Source organism: Diuraphis noxia, unplaced genomic scaffold (genome assembly GCF_037042655.1).
Source record: "Diuraphis noxia isolate RWA-SAM2 unplaced genomic scaffold, SU_Dnox_SAM2 contig0002, whole genome shotgun sequence".
Taxonomy (NCBI): Eukaryota; Metazoa; Arthropoda; class Insecta; order Hemiptera; family Aphididae; genus Diuraphis; species Diuraphis noxia.
This window is the reverse complement of record NW_028301712.1, coordinates 23,547,917-23,573,473: the sequence shown is the minus strand read 5'-3', so window position 1 is coordinate 23,573,473 and position 25,557 is coordinate 23,547,917. Positions and strand designations below refer to the sequence as shown.

The 25,557-nt window shown below is 27.8% G+C and overlaps 3 protein-coding genes across 4 annotated transcripts; all 3 read right to left on the bottom strand.

The window, feature by feature from the left end:
• Positions 1 to 299: 299 nt before the first annotated feature.
• Positions 300 to 5,718, bottom strand: MetRS (methionyl-tRNA synthetase 1). Its single transcript, XM_015511888.2, has 11 exons — positions 5,441 to 5,718; positions 4,499 to 4,615; positions 4,050 to 4,253; positions 3,858 to 3,947; positions 3,408 to 3,759; positions 3,104 to 3,323; positions 2,833 to 3,046; positions 2,503 to 2,739; positions 2,240 to 2,423; positions 2,011 to 2,175; positions 300 to 757 (listed from the first exon to the last, which is right to left on the bottom strand). The coding sequence occupies exons 1-11, from the start codon at positions 5,548 to 5,550 to the stop codon at positions 599 to 601; spliced, it is 2,052 nt and encodes a 683-aa protein (XP_015367374.2). The 5' UTR covers positions 5,551 to 5,718; the 3' UTR covers positions 300 to 598.
• A 3,001-nt stretch (positions 5,719 to 8,719) lies between these two features.
• On the bottom strand, positions 8,720 to 17,424 carry LOC107164505 (CLIP-associating protein 1-B-like). Of its 2 annotated transcripts, none has more exons than XM_015512361.2 (2): positions 17,160 to 17,424; positions 8,720 to 13,168 (listed from the first exon to the last, which is right to left on the bottom strand). In XM_015512361.2, exon 2 carries the CDS (start codon positions 13,064 to 13,066, stop codon positions 9,011 to 9,013), a length of 4,056 nt encoding a protein of 1,351 aa, XP_015367847.1. In that variant the 5' UTR covers positions 13,067 to 13,168; positions 17,160 to 17,424; the 3' UTR covers positions 8,720 to 9,010. The 2 variants fall into 2 exon arrangements, with proteins under 2 accessions (XP_015367847.1, XP_089074996.1); XM_089218870.1 differs by having other exon boundaries at positions 17,030 to 17,160.
• A 4,318-nt stretch (positions 17,425 to 21,742) lies between these two features.
• On the bottom strand, positions 21,743 to 24,652 carry LOC107164462 (small ribosomal subunit protein uS11A). The gene is made up of 4 exons (XM_015512301.2): positions 24,493 to 24,652; positions 24,162 to 24,316; positions 23,380 to 23,467; positions 21,743 to 22,032 (listed from the first exon to the last, which is right to left on the bottom strand). The coding sequence occupies exons 2-4, from the start codon at positions 24,308 to 24,310 to the stop codon at positions 21,814 to 21,816; spliced, it is 456 nt and encodes a 151-aa protein (XP_015367787.1). The 5' UTR covers positions 24,311 to 24,316; positions 24,493 to 24,652; the 3' UTR covers positions 21,743 to 21,813.
• Between the last annotated feature and the right edge of the window lie 905 nt (positions 24,653 to 25,557).

Genomic DNA, 25,557 nt, shown 5'->3' with positions numbered 1-25,557 from the left:
TTTGTTTCAAAATCTATTATTTTTTGTGTTTTTCAAACTTGAATACATTTTTTTTTTTAGTTTTGATATCCAAAAAAAAAAAAATAAAAACGATAATTCATAGCCAAATTTATCTTTTTTATGTGTTGAACATTTTGTTGCTTAGTTATAAGACACTAGTCATCTCAGTTCTTTCTCGGCCAAAACAATGTTGTACATTTGTAAGACGGAGACAGCACATGTGTGTCTAACATCCTCTTGAAACATACAATCATAATATTTTATTGAATGTCTATTAACTGGTTTATTTATAAATAATATTTAATAAATGTCAGAAATCTTTATTTGATATGATATATTTTACAGATCTTTTAGTTGTAAATTATTCAACCATAAATGAATGCAATTTTATTTTAATGTAATAAGTTCAGTTAAAACAATAGTAGTATAAAATAAATATATTTTAAAGAGAAATATAATGTAAAAGGAATTAAAATTAATTAAATTTTTAATTGGGGAAATGTGAAATCAAGTAATAGGACTGAAAATATTGTTTACTTAATTGTATCTTATATCATAGCATTCAGGAACAAAATTCAACATGAGAATTATAGTAAGTTTATTTTTTATTTGGTTTTTGTTTCTTTTTTTGTCCGTTTTCAACTGGTATGCCTTTTGATATACACAGTTTGGATTTCAATTCAATCAATAAATTGATTTCTGGCTGTAGTTCACTTTTTTCAACTTTTGCTTCTTTTAATTTTCGTACTTTGTCACCCTGTTAATAAATAATTTAAATTTAGTAAGTTAACCAAATGTTAATATTAGTGTTATCTATTTACGATTCAATTTTCAATTTTTCTAAGTTTTTTTTTAAGTGCCTATAAAAAAAGTTTGGCTTTACAAAATATATTTAAAATTTAATACAAGGTTTATTATAAGTTGTACTTATTATAGTAAAAAAAAAAACTAAAAATCGTATGTCACAATTTTTTTTATAAGCATTTAGAGTTCAAATGTTTATGAAATGTATCAAAATCTCGAAATTTGTATAGGTAGAATTATGAACTTGAAAATTCATAAAATTATTGTGATTTATACCTAAGGTTAAAAAACTTAATATAATGTTTCTCCAGAGTCAACATAGAAAACAGTTTGTGAGCGTTTCAGAATCATTTTTCGTATACAATAATACCTGTAATTGCATTCAAACTTAACACATCCATTAAAGTGACCTCCATCTCTACTATACAGCAAAGAGATACCCACTTGCTCCCTTTTTTTATATATATTTTACATTTTTATTTGATATAAACTATCTGTATAAGCACAATATTATAAGAATATGAATATGTATAATATGAAAGATATGATTAAAGTAGCTACCCATTAGTGACTCTTTGCTAATAATTAATTTTTAATTATTATTACATTTTTTTTTCTAGAGTCATTAAATATTAAAGTTTTGTAAAAGGTAATGGCACCTCTTCCTTTTTAGACTTCGGGTAGGATTTCCTAGGAAATGTAACATTAGAAAGATCTTTAATGAGAAGATTAGGATGAGTTTAGAGTTACTTATGCGTGAGTAGAAGTTATGCACTTCCTCTAGTTGAAGGTGTTACTTCTAAGTTCTAGGTCAGTTTTTTGTCAAGAATTAAGCCCAAATATCTGATGTGTTAGATTTAGGAATTAATACATTAACTAGGGTAATGTTTGGGCACATTACTTGTTTGTGTGTGAATGTTATATTTATAAATTTATCTTGAAATGCAATTTTCATACCACCAAGACAGGTAATTAAGATGAATTTGTAAATTCAATGTGGCAGCTAAAGAATTTTCATTTACAGATAGACCAACTTTGTTGTCAGCATAATCGACTAGAATAGTTTGTTGCATAATTGGTCAGCAATGTTTATGTTAAAGAGGAAGGGGAGTAGTATACACCAGGTTTAGTTTAAGAGATTCCTGATGTGTATATATTATATTGGAATTGAAAGTGTTTAACTCTTAATAAAGTAGATTTACTTACTTGTTTAGAAATAGCTTCTTCTATTTGTTCAACACTTATAATTTGTTTAAGATCCAGCCCAGAAGCCACTGGTAATTCTTTTTCTTGTGATTCCTGTTTCCCAGCAAAGCGGTTTTTTAATTGATTGACAACTGATACATCAATTTTTTCAAATAATGGAGCTGGCTATAATTTAAATAAAAATAAATTATTATTTATTGTTTATAAGTAAGAAACTATCATATAATACTTTTCCAATTTTATGGCCAGGTTGCAAGAAAACTGATACAAAGTTATTCAATAAAAATGTAGAAATATCAACGTTCAACTGTTTTCCAATTACATCAACAGTTTGTGGCATATAAGGTTGTAGCATGACGGCTAGCAAACACACTAAATTGCAGCTCAGTCCTATAACTGTACCTGCTCTGATTCTAAAATTTTATTTAATAGTATACAAATATGTTAGACAAGTAAAATAAATACTACTTTTATTTTATTATGTATCATTACTTTTCTTCACTTGATCCTTTTATTAACACCCATGGTTTTTGAAACTGCATGTATTGGTTACCATGGCGAGAAATTGAAAGTATGAGTCGTAATCCATCTCTAAGTTTAGCCTTGTCCAACATACTAGTGTATTCTTTGAGGTCACGCGTTACTAATGCCAATAAAGTGAGTTCATCATCTCTTAATTTAATTTCAGGAATAACACAATCAAAAAACTTTTCTAAGAATGATAAAGCTCTGAAATATTTATTTTCAAAAATTAGTAATTAATAATTATATAAGACAGCATAGAATTTGTAGAATGTGTACAAAATAATATACTTAAATCACCTATTACAAAAGTTTCCTAAATTGTTCAACAATTCAGAATTATTTTTAGTAGCTAGATCGGCCCAGCTAAATGAACTATCTTGGGATTCAGGACGTACAAATAATAAGTAAAATCTAAAAACATCAGCAGGCAATCCTGTATCTTGAGCATCATTTCCGAATATTCCAATACCACGTGACTTAGAAAATTTACCATCTTCATAGTTTAAATATTCTAAAACAGTAATATACATAAATATAGATTAAGCTAAGCATTTTTAAAACCACGAACCTGTAGCCATTATATGGTTGACCATTGTATAGTTGCGTTCAGTAGCAAAAAGGCATGCTGGGAACATAACAGAATGAAAAGGCACATTATCTTTTGCCATGAATTGATAGTATGTTACTTCAGTATCGTCTTCTGGTTGCCACCACTTACGCCATTCTGGTGTATAAACAGCACTCATACTCATGTAACCAATTGGTGCATCAAACCAAACATAAAACACCTATGAATTTAATTATTATTTAATAGAAATATTTTGAAATAACATAAAAATAAAACATTTTATGTATTATAATTAACATCATACTTTTGACTTGAAGTCTTCAAGTGGTACAGGAATTCCCCATTTCAAGTCCCTAGTGATGCATCTCTCTTTCAAACCATCTTTTAACCAAGATTTAGTAATCACTTTTGCATTATAAGACCAATCATCACCAGATTTATCAATCCAATCATTAAGCTTAGCTTCAACTTTAGGTAAATTCAAAAATAGTTGTTGGGAACTACGAATAACTGGTGTTTTTTGACAAACCTTGCACCTAGGTTTTAAAAGTTCAGTAGCATTAATTAAATGACCACAACCATCGCACTGATCACCTCTTGCATCTTCATAATTACATAGAGGACATGTTCCTTCAACAAATCGATCGGCTAAAAATCTGAAGAAAAAAAATAATGTCAAAATAATCATAATAATGGTATTCAACATTTTTTTTCGTGTATGATTTTAGGAAATGTAATTTAATATAATACTAACCGATCACAATTTTCACATAAAAGTTGTTCCATAGATGCAGTACTGGTATAGCCATTACTGTGTACTTCCTTAAATATTTCTTGAACAATTCTAAATTAAATGTAAACCAATTTTTTTTAGGAACAAACGTAGGTAATTTAAATATTATGTTAAATTAAAATTTAGAACAAGGTATATAGTTATAATTTTTACTCTGTTTGTTTGTTTGATGTAGTTCTTCCAAAATAATCAAAACTTATATTGAACCACTTATATATTTCATTATGAATTTTGAAAAATTTATCACAGATTTGTTGCGGTGTTAATTTTTCTTCTAATGCTTTTGTTTCAGTTGCGGTGCCATATTCATCAGTACCACTAATGTATAATGTATTCCAACCACGCAACCTGCAATATCTAATGAATACAATAAAAAAAGCCATTGTTAATTTAACTTAATGTTTACCACCAGTTTAATTTATTGTAAAGTTTTACAATCAACATTATCAAATTTAGGCTATTAGCAAATGTAATAGAGCTTAATTTATTTTACATATAGTTTATACATTGTTAATTGGCCACACCAAAAACATTAAAACAATACATTTTAATTTTAAAATACAATAATATGTATGATCATATCCTATTATTAGAAAAATTACCTTGCAAAAACATCGGCTGATAAAACACAACCAATTATATTACCAAGATGTGGAACATTGTTGACATATGGTAATGCTGAAGTAACAAGAACATTTTTTTCGCCTTTAACAGGTAATCTATAATAAAAATATAAAAATTTAAATATATTGCAATTTGTAATTTGTAATTGTTCTAACAAAAGTTAATAGACATTGACAATTTAATGAGTAATTATTAAATAATATAAAGATAGATTATTAGGAAAATGTTGTAGAAATATAATATAATATATTGAGTAATATTTTTCTTCCACTTTAATTAGATTAGAATCCAATATTTATTTATAAATAAGGTATTCAATTTAATTAAATAAATAGATGTATGAAAAACAAAATATATTTTTACCAAAAAAAAAAACTAAATACATATCTAGCTTAACAAATTTAATTATTACTATTATTATTAAGTAATTTAAGAATGATACCTATTTATTATTTTTAAATTAGTATTTTAACCTATTCAATACCATAGAGCTCTGGTTTTCAATCAGTGTCTTCCATGGAACATTGATGTTTCATGAATAAAAACACTGTTCTTTTTTAATTTGAAAGTCAGTAATATAGTAAAAATGTTTATAAAAAAAAAAATGTCTAGTTTCAACGACTTTATACTTGTACCTATCAATTATTTTGTTTTCTATTGAGTGATATATTGATATTTTAATAATCATTTGTATATTATGTAACTTTAAATGTAAATGATATATACAGATTTCTTTGACCGCTGTGGTCCACAAAAATTATAAGCGTTTTGTTATTCTAAAAACTTAAATAATTACTGACATAGTGTTAAGTCGGTATCAGTCAGAAAGTTGTTCCCAAATACTGGCCAATAACATAGTTATAATTTTAACTAGGGGTAAAAATTAGGACGTCAAAACAATAAATGACAATTAAACTCACACTGGTTGGCATTCAATTTTGTTGATGTCTTTCAGACAAGATTTGGATATCCACGAATTCTTCGCATTCAATAACTCGAATTCACCAACTTCAACAGTCGACAGCGACATCCTTATTAATGTTTATTACAAAAATGAACTATATAATAATCGACGGATCGTTGACCGTCCAAAAAACTGACTTTCACTGACAAATCACCAACTAGTCTCGCTTATCGACTAGCCACTTAACACTTAACAGACAGCTTACAAATAACTGCACTTCTGCAGTTATTTGTTTTATAGAATTATAGGTTATCAGCGGTTTAAGCACACCAGAAATCTATTATTGATTAAGTATACCACGACTATTGATAAGGCAGGCATGGTAGATAGTGTTTAAAACGGCGCGGTTATTCCTAAATTATGGTTTATACCATTATACCTTAGAGCTACAAAATAATACTTAATTCAATCTTTTTTTTGTTATTTATTAATAATTTAATTTACCAAGTATTTTTACAATGTCATAAATTTACAATTTTAATTATGTGTTTACATAGTATTTACAATTTTTACTAATTTTTGGTTAATTATAAGTCCAGATCCGTTTATTCAATCTTAAAACCGTGAATCGTGTGATCTCAAATCAAGGGCTTAAGTAGATCTAACTATAATATAGACTTATATAGTTATATATACTTTTATATTTTTTATTTTAGTAAAGAACACACAAAATGTCCTACAAAATAAAAATTGTACCTATGACAATATGTTAATGACCTGAATACTATGAAAAACGCCCATTAAACTATTAAAGTTAAATACAATTATTTATTGATTTTAAAATGAAATACTATAATTATTTACAACTTATAAGCATGGATTAATATCTAAAACGACTAAAACTGTTGCCGTCAGAACTGGGAATCACCATTCACAGTTAACAACGCGGCACAATAAATCGATAAAGATTAATAAAAGTACTATGGAATTGAAATGTACTACATAAATATAAAATAGGTATTCAATTTATTGTACCTATGTGGTTCATTTGTCATAGGCGTTGTTATAGCAGCATACCTAACCTATTACAGATGTTAAAAATAATAAAGTTGTGTGGTTTTTTATTTCAATATTAGTGGAAAATATGATAATGATAACTAATTACCTTGTCGGGTTTTTCTCGTTGTTAAAAAAAAAAAGTAAAAATTAGCAAAAAAAATGAAAAATAGGTTTAAGTTTTAATATCGATTCGTATATCATTGAAAGTTAATAAGCTTCGTATATGACATGGGTCATCAAATGGACTGACTGTGGACGAAAAAAAAAGAGTAAAAACTGTTAGGTAATGTTTTAATGTTGTAATTCATCATTTTTGTTCATTGGTTTTTATCGACATCTGCAACTTTGATGCCCGCAAACAATTTTCAGATTCCTAATGTAGCCCTTTAAAAATACCAGTTGTTGACCATTCGTTTATGAAGTTCCAAAAAAGATTCAATATTCATCGACATACAGATCATGATTAGATCTAAGAAGGAACGAACTTTTTACTTCTATACACGTCATATTATTATACCACTAAATTTGTTATCTTGTAATAACGGCTGACATCTTGTAGCCACGACAATATTAATTAGCTCATCCACTCATCAAATTGCTGTTAATTGAAATATGTTATTACATAGTAATATAGATAATATGGTATTGTAAATTGTAACATTTCGTATGGTTCACGGCTTCACGCCGTTATAGGAGAACGGTGGGAGAATGGCGAGACGTGGCGCGTACACGCCCACAGGACACAACTTTACTATATACGAGAAAATAAATTGCAAGAGAGAAACTAGAATAAATACCTATTTAAACCTTTTAAACGGGCATTAGAAACTATTTGTAGTACCTACGTTCGTACTCGGTATTATTATTGCTGCAGAGCACGCAAACATCAGTATTCAGCAGCAGTAGTTTTTTTATTGTCATAATTATTATTTACTTCTTTCGTCCTCGATATGATCTAGTTGTCACAACGACCAAGACATTTAAAGTAGACCACTCTATATTATAGAATCACATCACCGCGTATACAATTCACAACCACAGCCTACAACTACTGCTTTAACCAAAAAATTACAATAAACCTGCACATTCATCACACAAAACATTATAATAATAATTGATAATGTATTTAAGTAATTGGTAGCCGATAAAATAGCTCTGAATAACTACCTATAATAATAGAAATAGAAAAAAAAAACAAATATTTTTATTGGGTTTTAATTTATTATGGCTTTTGTACAAAAATTAAAATAACATTACAACAATAGTTACCATAAAAATAAAATCACAAAAATTATAATGGAAGTATAATGCATTTATTCTACAGACTCACAAGTAGAAACAAAAAGTTTTCTGTAAAAAATTTATGTTAAATTTATGACAATTTTTTTTAATATATAATAATTCATCAGTATATTTTTACACAATAAATTAGCGTGCCACTAACACAATCAATAAATTTTGACATTCATAACATTTTGTTTATAATTTACTTAAACTAAAAACCGCATAAAACAAAATAACATTTTTATTTCTTGACTAACTCTTAATTTTATAGTAAAACAATACATATAGTTTGAAGAAAACTATTGACATAGTATCTCCAAACCCAATGTTTATGTAGTTAAACTAGTTTTTTTAATTATAATTTACAAGTTCACATGAGTTGTTTTATTGTATTGTTCTATAAATCATTTTTCATAGAGTAAATGGAAAGTAGCAGTTTCTATATTACAATTATCACATTTTTAAACAAAATCACTGAAAAAAATAGTGGCACATAATATTTAAACAAAACATGTATGGATTATAAAGGCATAATATATTTTAAATTATTTATGAGACCAAATAAATAATTTAAACCACATATTACAGAAGGATAGAATATAATTAAATAAAAAATTTAACTAATGCAATAATACTTGTTTATAGCTTGACTTTAACAGAAACACACTATATATGACAATAAAAAGGTTTAAACTTAAAGAGTATTATAAACAAAACAGATTAATAGAAATGAATTAATAGAAATCAGTACTTTAGTTATTTAAAAATAGATATTCAAGAACTATACTAAAAAAAAGTTTAAAATAGTATCTTAACAAGTCAATAGTAATAATACAACCAATAGTAATATATTAAAAACTAACTCATACAGTTACAAAATGTTATTTGACAACAGGGTAAAAATAATTATATATTTTTGGTTAATAGACAATTCCTTAATTTATTATTAAGAGATGTGATGGTTTGACAAAAGATTAAAATTGTAGTTTAGATACAATGATTAACTTTACACTAGTTAGTGATTAAAAAATATCAAATATTAAAATGTAAAACGTAGTTATGTGGTTGAGTATGAAAAGGCAACAGTTAATAATGACTAAAGTACTAACATTTTGTTGAGCATCCCAATGCCAGGTAAAAGAAGCAACTTGAATATCACATACAAGTTTCTAAAACTTCTAATGGAATACCTTTATAGGACTCTTATTATTTTGTTCGTTAATAAATATTATCAATAATTAGTTTATGAAGTTGTTTTGGGTGATGTCGGAGAAGACTGTTGAGCACGTTCTATGTATAGGTTTAATAGCTTAAGCTTGGCGCCATTCAGGCTTGATATATGAGGTGCAAATTCCTGTTCGCCAAATACTTTATGTAATGAAACCATACAAAAGACTGCTGACTTTCGGACAGCACTATCAGGATTATCATAGCCTTGTAGCAAACCAGGCATTATTTCTTTCATTTGAACAGCTACAGGAGCACTGCCATACATATCAACCAGTTTAGTCATCATCTTGATTGCCATTAAATTAACAGGAAATTCTTTTGCCGAAATCAAAGGCGTAATTACTCTGACAACTGTTTCTGGTTGTAAAGATATACTTAAGGCGAATGAACATTCTTCAGCAACTTTTACAACAGGTTTACATGGATCACAACACATGTTTAGTACTTTTAATATAATCAATTCAGTGAAATTGTAAAAACAAGTAACCATTTCTGGCTTTTGAACAAGATTTGTAATCAAAATAATCGCTTGTTCCCGTACAATTGATTCATTGTCCATTAATAATTTTAGAACAACTTTAATAATTTTTTTGAAATTTTTTATAAGAAGATCGGAAGGGCCATCCCTAATTAATTCTTTTAAACGGTTTAAATTTGATTGTTTATAATCTAGTTGAAGAGAATCTTTATCTAAATCATCTAATATTTTTATAATTCCATCTGTTGTTGTAGTATGACCATTTTTGTAACCATTTAAATTATGATTATCAGTTTCAGTACGTACAGACATTTGACTTATTCCAGAGTCATAAGAAGCAGCATCTCTTTCTCCCGTATAATGGCATTCTAAACTGTATTTTTGAATTTCAGCTGTAGTTTGTTTTAATGACTTGTATATTTCTTCTGAATTGAAAGTATCAGTGTTATCATGTTGTAAAGGAGGTGAAGCAAGATTTGTTGGTGATTGTCGGTTATGATATTTAGGAGACATTAATTGATCAACACTACTTCTTCTTACTCTATTTTTAATGAGTCCAGAAACTGCTTCTTGATACTCTTCTGGTAACTGGGATAACCTTAATGTGATTTGAGATGCATTTAAGCTGTACAATGCAAGAATAGATTCTTGAGCAGCGCGCCTTAACTCAGGTCCTTGCTTTATATTATTACCCATTGTCCATCCAATCATTTTTGTTAATGCTAAAGTAGCATAATCTTTTTTTCCATCTGCTGCAGAAGGAAACGCTGAACCTGGATCTGTTGTAACAGCTAATTTTGATATATAACTCATTGCAAATATTTTCATTTTAGCATTAGGTGTTTGGGTAGGATCAGTGAGAAATTTAAATACAGCAGTTAGCTGAGAATCACAGGGAAAAGATAATCTCACAATTTCCATTGTTTTTAATATTTTTGAATGCACAGAACCGAGAATATCAGAGCCTCCTTTATTGAATAACTTAGCTAACAGTATATACAACCAATGCTCTAAATACTGACTATGGGTAACAATTAACTCATTTAGTGCATCCAGAAACAGACTTATAACTTTGGTTTGAGAATCCATAAACATTTTTGTAAATATATCTGTAAGCCTCCTTAATAATACTTCACTTAAAATATTTCCTTGTTGTAAATATCTTTGTAAGCTTACTAAACCTTCCTTTCGATTATTCCAGGTTGAACTTTCACAGTTTAATATTATATCATCTATATCTAAACTAGAGTTTTCCCAAATTTCTTTATGTAAACGATGCTGTGATCCATTCCAATAAAATGAATCTGAAGGCCGACGGTGAGAATCAATTGAGCGTTCAGAACAAATACTAGATGTCTCACTTTCATCACTATGATCATCTAATGACCTTCCTAATATTTTTCTTGGTGATTTATGACCAGTAGTATTACCAAGAGCATCAGCCAGGGCAGATTCTGCTTCTCGACTCTGCATCAATATTTTTTGCGCCATTATTGGTCTAGACGTAGGCAAAATAGGTGGCCGTCTACTACTCGTATGTGATCCAAGGGAACTATACCTATTAGGACTAGCTTCTCTACTAGTATCTTGAGATCTGGGTATACCAGAACTGCCTCTTCTTGATTTAGGTTGGCCAAAAGTAAATCTTGAAGATGGTGATCCTGAACGACTAGTTGGTTGAGATATTGATACCCTTCCTCTTGACCTCCCAATTCTTTCTGATTGATGCAAGTCTTCATTAGGTTTTTTGGAAACGGATTGAGGGGACACCATAGGGTTAACTTTTTGTCTAGCAAGTGCTGCATATTGAGCTCGAGCTTTTGCCCTTTGAGCAGCTTGTAAGTCTATGGCACTGCTTGATCTCATTGAAATGTTGCTTTGTGGAGTGACTGGACGACGAGAAGGTAATCTTGTACTTTCAGCCATAACAGATTTTGGTAAACATGAATTGGATCCAGTATTTGTAAGTAATACTTTACGATATGCTGGTTCTAGCTTGTTTAATAATATTTCTCCTTGTTCTGGAAAATGTTCACAAAATCCCCAATAAGATTTTCGTGACAACACCCGAGCATCTGAATCAGCATCTGCTATACCTTTTTTAATGGAATCCTGAAGTATTGTTATGTGTTTTTCTAATGCTTGAGTTGGCCATGTACGTAAAATTTGATCAAAAAATTCACAACATGCTCGGCGAATATCTTTTGACTTAGATCCTAGGCTGTTTGCAAGAATAGGTATAATACGAGGAGCATGTGTATGTTCTAAAATAAACCTTACAGCAATTAATCCAGATGAAGCAGTTACTTTTGCTGAATTTGGTATAAGGTCGATTAAATTACTAAAAATTGATTCAGCAAAATGATTGAATTTATTTCCCAAACGTTGAGATAAAAATGCTATAGTAATACATGTTTCTCTAACAACCTGAGATCTCAAGTCTTTGACAGATGTTTGAAAGGAATGTTCTAAATATCTCAAATTGTTGAAAAACTCTTCATATTTTGTTGCACCAGTTAACACAAGTGATCTTATTTTTTTCAATGATTCAACTCGTTTATTCCATTGTTCATTACCATCTTGGATAGACTCGTGTAATTTTTTCATAGTATCATCTAAATCTCGTACACTAAAAATCTGTACTGTAGGAACATCTTCAAAGGATCGAATAAAAGTATCTTCATCAACAGCACCAGCATGAGAAGAGGTAGAAGACGCTGAATTGGGTTTTCGTACAGAACCTGTTCGTTGTAAGGGCGTTGCAGAATTTGGAGGAAAAAATGAACCAGGTCTTTTAACACTACCAGGAATGCGTCTAGGTGCTGACATACAAGCACGATCAGTCTCATCATCATCAGCTAAGCTAAGTCCGACAAAAGCAGTTGGCAATAAATCTCCAGCTGCTTTAGCATCGTCAAATTTATTCATCAAGTCTGTCATTTTACCTTGAGGAATTGTATATTTTTTTTGTATATCTACACGTAATTTTTCGCCTACATGTTTATACAAATCAACAAGTGTTTCAAATGCTTTATGCCTTACTTGTACATTAGGATCACTTAAAAGTTTTACAATCATGGGTACAATTTTAGATATAGTGATACAGTTAGCTCCAAATTCTTCAACAGTTGACAATAATAACTTCATAGCGCCTTCTTTAACATTGCTATTTTTATGATAGAATGCATTTGCTGATATTTTGTCGAATAATGCCTGAGGGCTAATTGTATCACATTCCATTAATTTCATAATAAGAAAAAGTGCTTTGACTTTAATCGAATCTTTACTATCACCTAGGCGATCGACCGCAAGGGGTAGTACAGTAGAAATATATGGTCTAAAATCCGTTCTCATTCTAGTTATCAATTGTGTTATTATTTCAATTCCATATTGAGTAACTTTGGGATTGCTGTTTGATAACCATTGAACAACTCCATCAATAAACATTCCAATATCAGAACATTCAACGGAATTACTAGGTTCTTCTAAATAAGTAAATAATTTACCACCAACAGTTACTTTCATTCTTATATCAGAAGTTGATAACAGAGGTAAAAAACCATCTAAATCGTGGGGCGACCCAGCAGCCATTTTCTTGGATGGTGAATATGTCTGAGGGATGAGGCCTGTATTGTAAGCTGCTGTTAAATGCTATGATTTTTTGTTATATAACGCATCTATATGATTAATGTCCTGTAACAAAATAATACATAGCTTATTATTAAGGTGCAAATTTGAATGCAAAATTAAGTTAAATCAATTTCATCACTTTTTAGCTGTGACATTCTAGTAGGTATTGCATTAAATCACAATTTTATAAAATATTTTTTTTTGGTTTTTAAAATATTTAAATCTAATCTATTTACTATTTTTTTAACATTTATTAAGATAGCATAGGTACCTAAATAATTGATTATTTTAAATAAGTGTAATATATTTTCAAGTGTTTATAACAATTCCATTTTTAAACATAAATTATGCCATTTTAATGACTACTATTAACTTAACAAGCATACTAATATGTATAATGTCGTCATAGTTAGGTAATAACTAAATAATACAAATGTTTAAATTAAAATAAATAGAACTTGAGATACAATTTTATAGCACTATAGTCTACAACCTCAACTACAATTTTGTATAATGCTAATTTGAAAGCATAGAACTTATTTTATGTTATTATTCCAATTACTTGGTGATCATATTAAAAAATTATATTTTTAAGTTTTTTACTTCTTTGAATTATCTAGGTACAACAAACAGTTTTAATTCATCTTTGATATGAAAATATTTTTTCTAAGTATTCGGATCTATAAAAATTGAATTTAGGACCAGTAGTTTATGATTATGCGGTAAAAGTATTTAAAATTTAGATGAGTAGCAAAGTAGTAGACCAACATTTTGTGGGGTAACCTTGTAGCACTCCACTTATCTAAACTCAAAAAACACCTAATACTCACAAACTTAGTATAATCTGTTTTGGAATATAAAACCTAAACTGTAGGTATGTTATCATTACAAAAAGTCAAAGCTAAAAAATGTTGAGGATAAAATATATTAAAAATATATAGGTATACTTTAAAAGTAATATTTCTTAACAACTAAAACCGAATAAAATTATTTTTTTCAAAAATATTTATACTTTTTAAAATACAAGTGTTCAATGATAAAAGAATCATTTGGTGCATCCAATATTTAACGTTAACCTAACAAGTAGGTAAATACTTATTTCAAGATAATTATACTGAATTATAATGATATTAATTTAAGTGTAAAACACATCTAGTTAAATCAAAATAATAAAATAGGTAGGTATTTAGATAGGTAAATACTAATGAATATTGATTTGAAAGGATTGGAAGTAATATTTTGCTATCTTTATCATACAACAGAGCTTTAGGCCTATACTGTTTCTAATGAACTGCTTTTTTTAGTGATTGAATAAGTTCCACACAAGTTAATAAATGAATAAGGTAATTAATGACATGCTTTGGTATAATATAAACAGTATAAGTCATCAGTACAATTGTTTTTGAACTTTTAAGAACAACACATGAACATATTTTTAATGTAGATAGTATTGTAGTGATAATTACCATTAAATGTGCTTTGTGTAATTGTCAAGATAGTAGATAGCCAATGATGAAATTATTGAAATTAACAGAATAAGCTACAAAAATTAATGGTTTGTATATATGCATACAGAGTAACATCCTATATAATACACACAAAATTATGAATATACCTATACTACCTATCTACCTATTATAAAATATGTTAGTCAATCAGTAATTTTATCTTATATACATTATTAAGAATAATAAGTCATTTTTATTTACTGTGATAAATTTATAGATATTGGGTGGATTACCTGTGTGATAAAAAATTAATTTTAAATTGTATTGAATTAGTGATTATTAAAAATGAGGTGGAGAGGAAATAGAAATTGCATATTAGAATAAGTTCATTAGATAAAATAGTAATATTGAATATACAGGACTTTAATAAATATATCTAAGAGTCGGGAGGTTATATTAAAAAGGCTGGAATGAGCTTAATATTAATCTTGTTTAGAAAAATATGGGTACAACATGTTATCAATCAAGTTACATAAAATTAAACTATCGGTGATTACAAATCATGAAAAAATAGTTATACAAAGGGGTTATATAAACATTAGACTTAGGAACCTAAATCAAATATTGACAATAAAAAAAGTAATTCAAATTTATAAAGGTATAGTAGAATTTATAAGACATACCTTTATGCGGAATTAATATTCAGATATTGGAGAAGGAGCAGGTATAAAATAAGTTAGGTAATAACAGGGAAATGAGAAGCAAGGTTTTTTATAAGGGTGTTTGGATGATATGATAATGTAAGTTGTAACTATCGTAAAGGGGCAAAAGAGTTATATAATTTTGAGGAATCTTAAAGAAGGAACTATAGGATGAAATCATGTCTCAAGATCTGTTATAAATGTTGAGACAAAAAAAAACTTTAATGATGAGGCGAAACATTATTTTGGAACTGTTGAGCTAAAGTAAGAGTTTAATTGATTGAAATTTTTGAATTTGTGTCAACGGACACTTTTAATCAAACTGTTCTGCCTCAATATTACTTATACTATTACCTTAAAGTACAAAATTTGTGAATATTGTCTTGATAAAAAAAATAAACTAATTTGATTTCTTAGCAGCTACCTAATTTGATAAAATATACATTAGTATATAAAAGTTAAAACATAAACCAGTGTGGCGAAATTCATTAAGTTATGAGGCACAGTTATATTGTCAGACCAACCACCCACTCCACCCATCACAAAAAACATTAAAAAAATTTTTTAAGATAAAATATATTTATTCATTTAAATAATAATGCTTTTTTAACACATCAGATGATCTTTGAGGACACCTACCACCCCTCAAACTGAGGCACGTGCCTCAAATATAATCCTTTGTCACGCCACTGACATAAACTCTATCAACTATACAGGTATAAGTACTTTACTTTTAATGGTAATAAATGGTTAGATTTTATGTCTATACAACAAATGAGTAGGAAATGGCACTAATAGTCTTTAAAACTGTTTTAGCCTGGCATATACACTAGACAAATCCCCTCATATCTCTAACTTTACCACCCAACTAATAAATAAAAGTTTTATATAAGTGTAAAATTAACAATTCATTAAATATGCACCAAATACCTACCTATTGATAATTTATGATTTTGTAAACTAGGTACCAATTAGTAATTCTTATTGAATGCCAAAATATTTATTTTTAACTAATGGATATTTAAATAAAAAAAGATAGATACCTACATAAATAAAAATTATTTACTCAAATCCTTGAATATAAGAAATGTATTAACTAGGTGAATCAGCAACAATACATTATAAATAAAATTATGATATTTTAATTGCACTAAACTCGCTGTTCAGAAAATAGCTAAAAGTAATTATTGTCTGAAGTGTCACTATAAATTTAAAATATTTGTATACATTTATAATTTATATTAGCTATATTTATAATTTGTTCATACAATATATTTTAAAATACCAAGTAATGATCATATTTAGAAAGTTTAATCTTAACTTTTAGTGTCACAGGATTGTGATTATTTGAAAATGATAAACTTATTTAGGTAAAACTTGTAATTTTATAACCCACTTTAGTTTTATTTGTCTAAACTTAACAAGAGTAGATAATTGGTTTGTTGTAGAAATATTAGATAAAGTAAATTGGATACAACATTGATTATAAATATTATGGTGGATTTCAAATCAAATGTGACTCGGCCACAGTGTGCCGGAAATAACTAATGAACAGTTTTTAATGTTTTGTTTTTTCCTAAATTAGTGTTTGTATCTACACACATTTTACTGGATAAACATAAGTACTATTTCTCAATATATTCCCTTCACATTTATTTATTTTTTATTAACATGATGTAAACATAATTTGGCGGCATTTAATAGCTCAAAAAAGGCCTTTGTAAGTATATTATAAAGGTCTATAGAAGACCTTATCACGAATTTTAAATATTTACTTGGTCAATCAAAATGTCCTAAATTGGCTGTAGACGATCGACAGGAAATATAGTGACGATGTATATAATAAATTTAAAAAAAAAAACTAAAAAGGATTCATGAAAACAATATAAATGGCAAAGGACTTACGGACAACTTGGGCTCGTCACAAAATGATAACAGGTTTATCTTCTTGCACATTTGTTCTTGGATACGCTTCTATTCAAAAATCGCACAACGGAAGACAATTCACACACACCGATGAACCTTCGAGCGAAAACAACGATTATCGGTTGAGACAAGAATCATCACGACGATAAATTACTAATTACCGAACTGAAAACCGAAAACTGAAAAGAAGGCAGAAGAACAACAACAGAATATATATTTTTTTCCGTCAAGGACAAATGATAGAATAATATGTAATGTAGGGTGCGCGTTCAGCTGCAACTGCACAAACTTCGAAACGGAAACATAATATGCGTCGGAAACGTACGTTATAAACTACATAACCTCAAATGTGTGCGGACTGCGGATGTCCAAATACGAAAACTTCGAAGTTTGAAGTTTGAACACCTCCAGATGTCCGATGTCTATTATTGTGTCTATTAATATTTAATCAGTACTCACTACTCAGATGGTCAGATTACATCTTGTTAATTTGATATTGATGATTGATGAGTGATGACACGGTCTGTGACATAATAATAAACTTTACTCTAAAGAACAATAGCAAAAAATTGACTATAGTTAACTATTCATAATATTTTGTTTATTATTATTTTTCACACACCTAGGCGATAAACATTAATGATATAAACTTCAAAACATTTAAGTAATCTCTATCAAATTATTAGTTATTATTTTATTCATATTTTCAAGCACTTTTTTTTTTGTCATTTAACGTTTTTATCCTGAAAAGTAGCCTTACTTAATAAATATATATTTTTCTAGTAATTGCACATACTAATCACCGTGACGATGTTTGATTACTGTCTCTGTCTGCTTATTTACATAAATAATAGAAATAATGTTATGTATATTTGGTTTTTAATTGGTAGATAATTGAATGTTTAACAAAAATATCAAATATTATAATGGTAATGGCATCAGCTGTACAATTTCCTCGACCGCGTTCGTAGCGCAAGTTAAACTTTTAAAAATACTTACAAATTAAAGGCAATTTAATTGTTTTACTGTGTATTATACAATATTAGAATCTCATATATGTCTGAAATGTTGAGTCAAAAGTACAAAAACCTACCACCTATTTAAAATAATATATTACGTCACAATGTCACATGATGCACTATCGCATTCCCGTGAAACGCGTATAACATCGACCCTGAGGCTTGACATATATATTATATATATATTATCATGGACCATAATAGTTTAATAGAGTAATGATCCCGTAATGACGGAAAGAATAATTTTCGTCCGGATGCTGTCAATAATCATAAGCAATACCTACGTATTTTTATTTTGCACAGCTGTTGAGGAATGTTGTCGGTATCATTAAACCGACAAATTTAAAATAAATGACTAAGGCGTGAGGAGTATAATAATACAAGCTAAATAATATACATTAATCATAATAGGTAGCTTGACGACTTAAAAAACGAGTTTGAACTTAGGTCTTTAGGGAATAAAAATAAGCTCCGCCTGATACCCGCAGTTCCATTAAAAATATCAACAACATAATCCTTCATGAAATGACTGAAAATGTCAGGTGTCTTGGTATTTGTTTGGACAACAAAGAAGGCACAAACTTAATTCAGCCAAACACTTAAAACTAAAAGGAAAAGTGTATGTACCTTAACTCTGAAAATTAAACGACCTATGGCCTATCTCTAAGTTATATTTGGGTCAAGGAAATTTCCCGAGAGATTAATTTCGTCTTATGAACAAATCCGTGTTCATACAAAGTTGAGTAAGGACAAGTAAGGTCACCATTTATTAAAATGAAGTCAACAGATATACATATAGTATTATAGTAGTACCTACTGACTACTTTAATATTCATAAACTGTAGTTATATAACTTCTAGGTACATGGTAGTTGGTAGACGGTAGTAACAGTTAATAGATTCTTAAGGTCATAGACACAAATAGGGGGGAGCTAGAGGGCTTAGCCCCCCAAAAACAAATGATTTTACTACTTGATACACATTATTTAATTTATAAGCATCATAAGAGTATTCAGTATCCTGATCTGAGCAACAGCTTCAGCCTCCCCAGATTTCAAACACTATTTGTGCCTATGCTTAAGGTAGGTAGGTATTCCGATCTCGCTTTGAAAAAACAGCCTTTCAAAATGTCATCATAAATCTGCAACACAAACCAAAAACGCGAGGCCCTTGAATAATTGATTTGGTCCTTTTTCCATTATTTTGATTTTTTAATTACTTCGTTTTTATCCACATCAGTACATTTCTGTCATAAAATTCGTCAGGTATGCGATCTCCAAAATGTTATCTTTTTATTACCTTTGAATAAATATGAAATAAAAAATTATATCCTCTACATTTTCTCGTGTTTTTGAAATTCAGCTACACTGCTATAGCTCTTGATGAATCTTCACACTGTATCAATCAGGCACGAACTCAAAACATTTTAGCTAGGGTTGAACCACAAAATCACATAATTGTATGTGCCTACTGCCTAGTACCGGTTGATTTTAAGTAATTGATCTTAATATCTTTGTAAACACGCTGGGTTTTGAGAAATAATCGCAAACAACGATTTTGAGTCGAGAAATATTCTACGATCATTATATTTTCTTTGTAAATAAATCTATTTATGGTTACTAGTTTACTACTATATTCTATATAGTTGTTAATTATTTAAGGATTATCTTAATATTAATAGAAATAGAATACATGTTTACATTTTTATCCTTTGGTGGTACCATTGATTATAATCAATGGTGGTACGAATGAACTTACAAAATGGTATGAATGTAATTTGTACGACATAATTTGACTGGAAATTATACTATTCCTACACAAAAAAATTATTTCTAGCTTGCGTTGACGCCCATAAAAATGTTTGTAACTTTAACCTAATTTATTGTCCAGTAAACCAACTTATGAAGAATCTCTATCAAATTATAAAACAATTTTTTATGAGTCTCAAAAGTTAGAATTTTAACAAGTCAAAATTGAGAAAATTTCAAAAATTATTTTGAATTAAAAGTGCAAAATTTTTAGGATAAAAATGTTAAAATTCAATATAAAATTTTTTAAGTGCGTTTGAAGTTCGACATTAAAATATGTTCACTTGTAAATTACCAATGAAATCTGATCAAACGTTTTATAATTTTGTTGTATATCAAAAACAAATAACCTAACCTAACCAGTCCTCACACTTATATTAGCATTATCGCCATTATCTATAAGATAATATTTATATAGAATATGTTGATTCTTGTTCAGCTTTTTATCGGAAAATTATGATTGTTATTAGTATTTTAAATTTTTTTAAGTTATTAGCAACAAAACATTGAAAATTTAATACAAGGTTTCCTATGGCCCTATAACTCATAAGACAGTTTTCTCTCAATCATAATTTGCCAAAATGTTTAAATATTTTTATTTTTTTTGGTTAAAAATATTATATTTTATAGCTGAGGATTTTTCAATTTAAACATTTCTCATAATTGTTTAAACTATAACCAAAAAATTTAAAATTATATAGTCTTTTTTAATAGATATATAAAGTTTAAATTAGATATTTAAACCATAGACATATGTATGAATCATACAGAGAACAGAGATTTTTGTTATTTAGAAGTATTTTTATATTTGTTGACAGATAGAGTTCGCTTTAAATCGTTTTATGTGTATATTTTATATGATTATATACGCTATACAACATATAATGATCAGAAGAGATCTAACCTTTAAATAAATAATATATTTTTCATTCAATGAAATAATTACAACTTGAGAAATTAACAAATAAGTTTTTTTTATGATTAATAATACTTTACTATACTCTTCAAAAAATGTATTCTAAATATTTTGTAATCTTATCATTATATTTTGCAAAGAATCCATTGTTCACCTACGTTGAATTTAAATCAATAAAAAAATTTATTAATCATAAAAAATCCTCTTTCTAATATTAATTTAAAAAAATATAACCTATAATATTAAACACATCAATTTAAAACTAATAGTTCTTACATATAGTTATTTTAACAGTTATTTGCCTCTAAGCTCACACTTCAATTTTTTATATGTAATAAACATGTAATGTAAAATATGTTAAAAATTTAAACTATCTTTCTTCAGTACTTACTACAGTAAATTACAAAATATTACCATAAATGTAAATATTAAATATATTATATATATATATATATATATATATATATATATACATATATTAAATGAGTTCCATCAGACATAACATGGATACATATTCAATTTTTGTTTGTTTTTAAATAAACTTATAATATCCCATCATAAAAATAATGATTCTTAAAGAACAAAAGATTCTAAATATGAGAAAATAAAGAATAATATATTAATCATGTCTTGACATAACTTGTCAATCAGTAAAACCTTAAAAAGTCAATTAAATCTGTTATTATCTAATATCAACTATGATATTAAAACAAAAATAATATTTTTTATCATAATGACATAATATACGTCTTATAATATTAAATAAAGGAAATATTAGGAAAACTAATAAAATTAATTAGTGATGAATAAAAAATAAGTCTTTGTTTAAAGAGAAATCCAATTTAATATTTGTGGAATACAGATAATGCAATACAAATAAAAATTGGTAAATTACAAACGTCTACCTCTACGACCACCCTTCCTACGTGTAGAATCTGAGGGAATTGGTGTAACATCTTCAATTCTGCCAATTTTCATACTTGAACGAGCTAGAGCACGCAATGCAGATTGTGCTCCTGGACCAGGTGTTTTTGTCTTGTTTCCACCAGTAGCTCTCAATTTAATATGTAAAGCTGTGATACCCAATAGTTTACATTTTTCAGCAACATCCTAAAATCAAAAAATAATAACTTAATATTAAGATGCATAAGAAAATTACAATATATATAAATTATACTGTAAATGTTTGAGTCATTATCTAATTATTATGATTATAGCATAGATTTGTATGCACACAAAGAATTGAAATATAATATACCATCAAATTTTATTCAAACATGTAATTATGATCCAACACATGTAAACAGGTGTACCTAAACTTAAAATATTAAAACCTAATAAGTTTTTTTTTAGTCAGTAGGATTCATAAAGATTAATTTAAAAAATATAAAAAGGTAAAAAATATAAAAATTTACTATAACATACCTAACAAGTCAATACTTTACAAATGATTAATAATTGATAGCATTTTTAACAACTAAATATCTGTTTAAGAATAAAAGTATATCAATTTTAACACAATTAATGTTATTTTATTTGTACCTCTTGTGTTAAGTGAAAACCCTAATCAAAATTTTTAAGATGTTACAAAACTTTCATGGAGCGCCAAAACCTAAGAATTACTTATTAAAGCAAAAAATATAAGAAATATTGATGCTTTAAAGTCATTATAATGCTACAAACAATATTAAATTTGATTTAATTTAAGCATTTACTCAGAACACCATTTAGTAACCACTGTACTAGAGAATTATGAAAAAAAGGTAGGTTGAAAATATTTAAAAACAATATCAATATTCAATCATTTAACACTAATGAACAAAGATAACTGTTTAGTAGGAAAGATGGAAAATTGATTTTAGATACTTGAAGCAGGCCGACATATTTTTCTCAGAATATTGGAGTGCCTACTGATCAAAATACTTTAGTAGAACAACAAAACTCCACAAATTTTTTTGAAAAATACTTAAAATTACACTGTGTGTAAGACACCAGACTGTCATGGTAATATAGAATGGATAGGCCATCAATCATATCATTTTTTATTTTAAATGGTCTATGCCATCAGACTTCCAGGGTGTTAGAGAATGATACGGTACAGACTAAGGAACTAAGTGTTTAATACCATGAGCAAGTATTTATTTTATTTTCCAAAGAATATACTTATGTATATCAATCTAGCATGGACATAGTATGATAATGCATTGATCTAATTAGAAATCACTAAGTATACAACGTAAAACCTATAACATTCAAATAAAAGCACAATACATGTATGGTAAAGTGTTCCTTATCCTACTAATCATACCATGGCCAGGTGTCTAGGTGTCAGGCATTCAATACAAAAAGTCTTTCATAGAATCTTTTTTAATTGTATGCGGAATTAGAACTAAGACTTTTGTTGGTTGTGACTTAACCTATGTAGATCAATGAGTATTATAAACAATTACAACATACTTGGGCAGCCAACATAGCAGCATAAGGAGAAGCTTCATCTCTGTCAGCTTTTACTTTCATGCCACCAGTAACTCTAGCAATAGTTTCTCTGAAAAAAATAATTATAAATATATTACATCAAAAAGTTATTTTACAAAAAATGTATCCAATCTGTCTTAGTAATAAACAAGTAGTGTGCACAATATAAATTTAATTTAAACATAGGTGGATAAGAGATGGATTTAAATGTAGTGTATAGTTTATTTAAAAAATAAAATGAAAAGGTTTGGATGTTAATGGAAGAAACAATTTTAAACATAATCTATCTTACAATATTGCATCACTAAACTGGTTTTAAGATAATAATACATAATAAAGATCAATAATTTACAAAATATGTAATTTGTGATTGATTATTATATAAAGTATAATATACATTACCTATAGTAAAAAAATATACAAAGTATTTACTAAATGGTTTATGTTTGGACAGTTTTTAATTTATTAGGTACAGTAAAACCTCACAGTTAGAACAGCAGTTAAGTAATACAAAAAAATTGTAAGCCATCAAAACAAAAAAATATTATAATTATTAGTTATTTATTATATTTTAGGACTGTAACGTATTATATCATGTATACTACATAACCATTGTATTTCATAAACATATTGTTTGATCAAGATTTTCATTAATTTGCACAATTTAGCTTTAATTAGTGCAGACTAATGAGGGTCTACTGTATATGGAAATAATTTAACATCCTATAATTAGGCTAACAAATTTATAACCGAACAATAATTACCTTCCAGATAAATCTGTTACATGTACAAATGTATCATTGAAGCTAGCAAAAATGTGAGCAACACCATAAACCAATTCACCTTCTTGAATTTGTGGCCCCAGTTGGATAACTGGTTCCTCTTTCTGTACTTTTCCTTTTCTTGGGGCCATTTTATTCTAAAAAAAAGAATTCATTATTATTTATTGAATAAAATATTTATGAATGGAAGAGGAGTAACATTGCCACATGGCTAATGTAAAACTATTTACAATTTCCAAGTTAAAATAACGAATGACAAAAAATCATGGGTAGCTTAAATTAAACAGATATTGGGTTACTAAAATGTACTTACGTTCAATAAATATACAAAGTTTTAACGTAGAATTATAGACCTATGTAGTAGCGAACTACAAAAAAGAACCCTCCGACATACAACATAAAATATCGAAGAGCAAAAGAGTAGGTAACATTTTGAGATTTAAGGTTATGTTGATTGTCACTACAAAATACAAATTGATAATAGTGTTACCAACACATACAAATTGACAACAAAATAATAAAAATAAAAACAAGTATTTAAAAGTTCAATAATTCATTAAAACATGAAAATAAACGATCTACTCATTAATTGTAATGCTATGCATATCATGTTTAGTTTTTTATATTGTTCTATTACTATTTAATATGTTAATACTGTGTGCTAAGAACTGTATTGGTTGCATTGTAGCATATTGTAGATTGTATAAATATTTTTTTGGATTTTACCACGAAAATAAAAAGTTTCTTCAACCATGGTATACTTGAAGTGGGAACAAGTGATTTTAATGGTTTTAGAAGTATCACCATTCACCTTATCTTATCTAAATGATACCTCTACTTCATAGTAAAATATGTTGAATTTAACAAGATTTGAAAATTGGTCCGAACACTCCGAACGAAACAACTATTTTGTGGAATAGAGTTAGTGACTAGTGATCCAAATCAAAAAATTAAAATCTGCAATTTATATAGTTATAACTAAGACTTTAGTGCCTATGACTATTTATTCAATATTTACCAGTTTACCAAGTCGACTACAACTTACGGTCTACGGCTAGTGGGTATAGATAAAAATATAATATCTTTTATCAATCATCTCGTTTTTATCATAGATAATATAAGAATTACTCGGATCACTGCTCACTATTATAGCTTTGTAATTTTAATATTTGTGGCAATTGTAGATTATAATTTAATACTGAAATTAATAAATAATATACAAATTGCTTTCTACAACGAGAGACGAACAAAAAATAAAAAAACATTATAATAGGTATGTCAAAGAATTATTATTTAAATAAGTTTATGATGTTTTTATGGGATTATGAAGTGTAAAATTATGGAGAATTCAGAAAACTTAATATTGTATAGATACTAT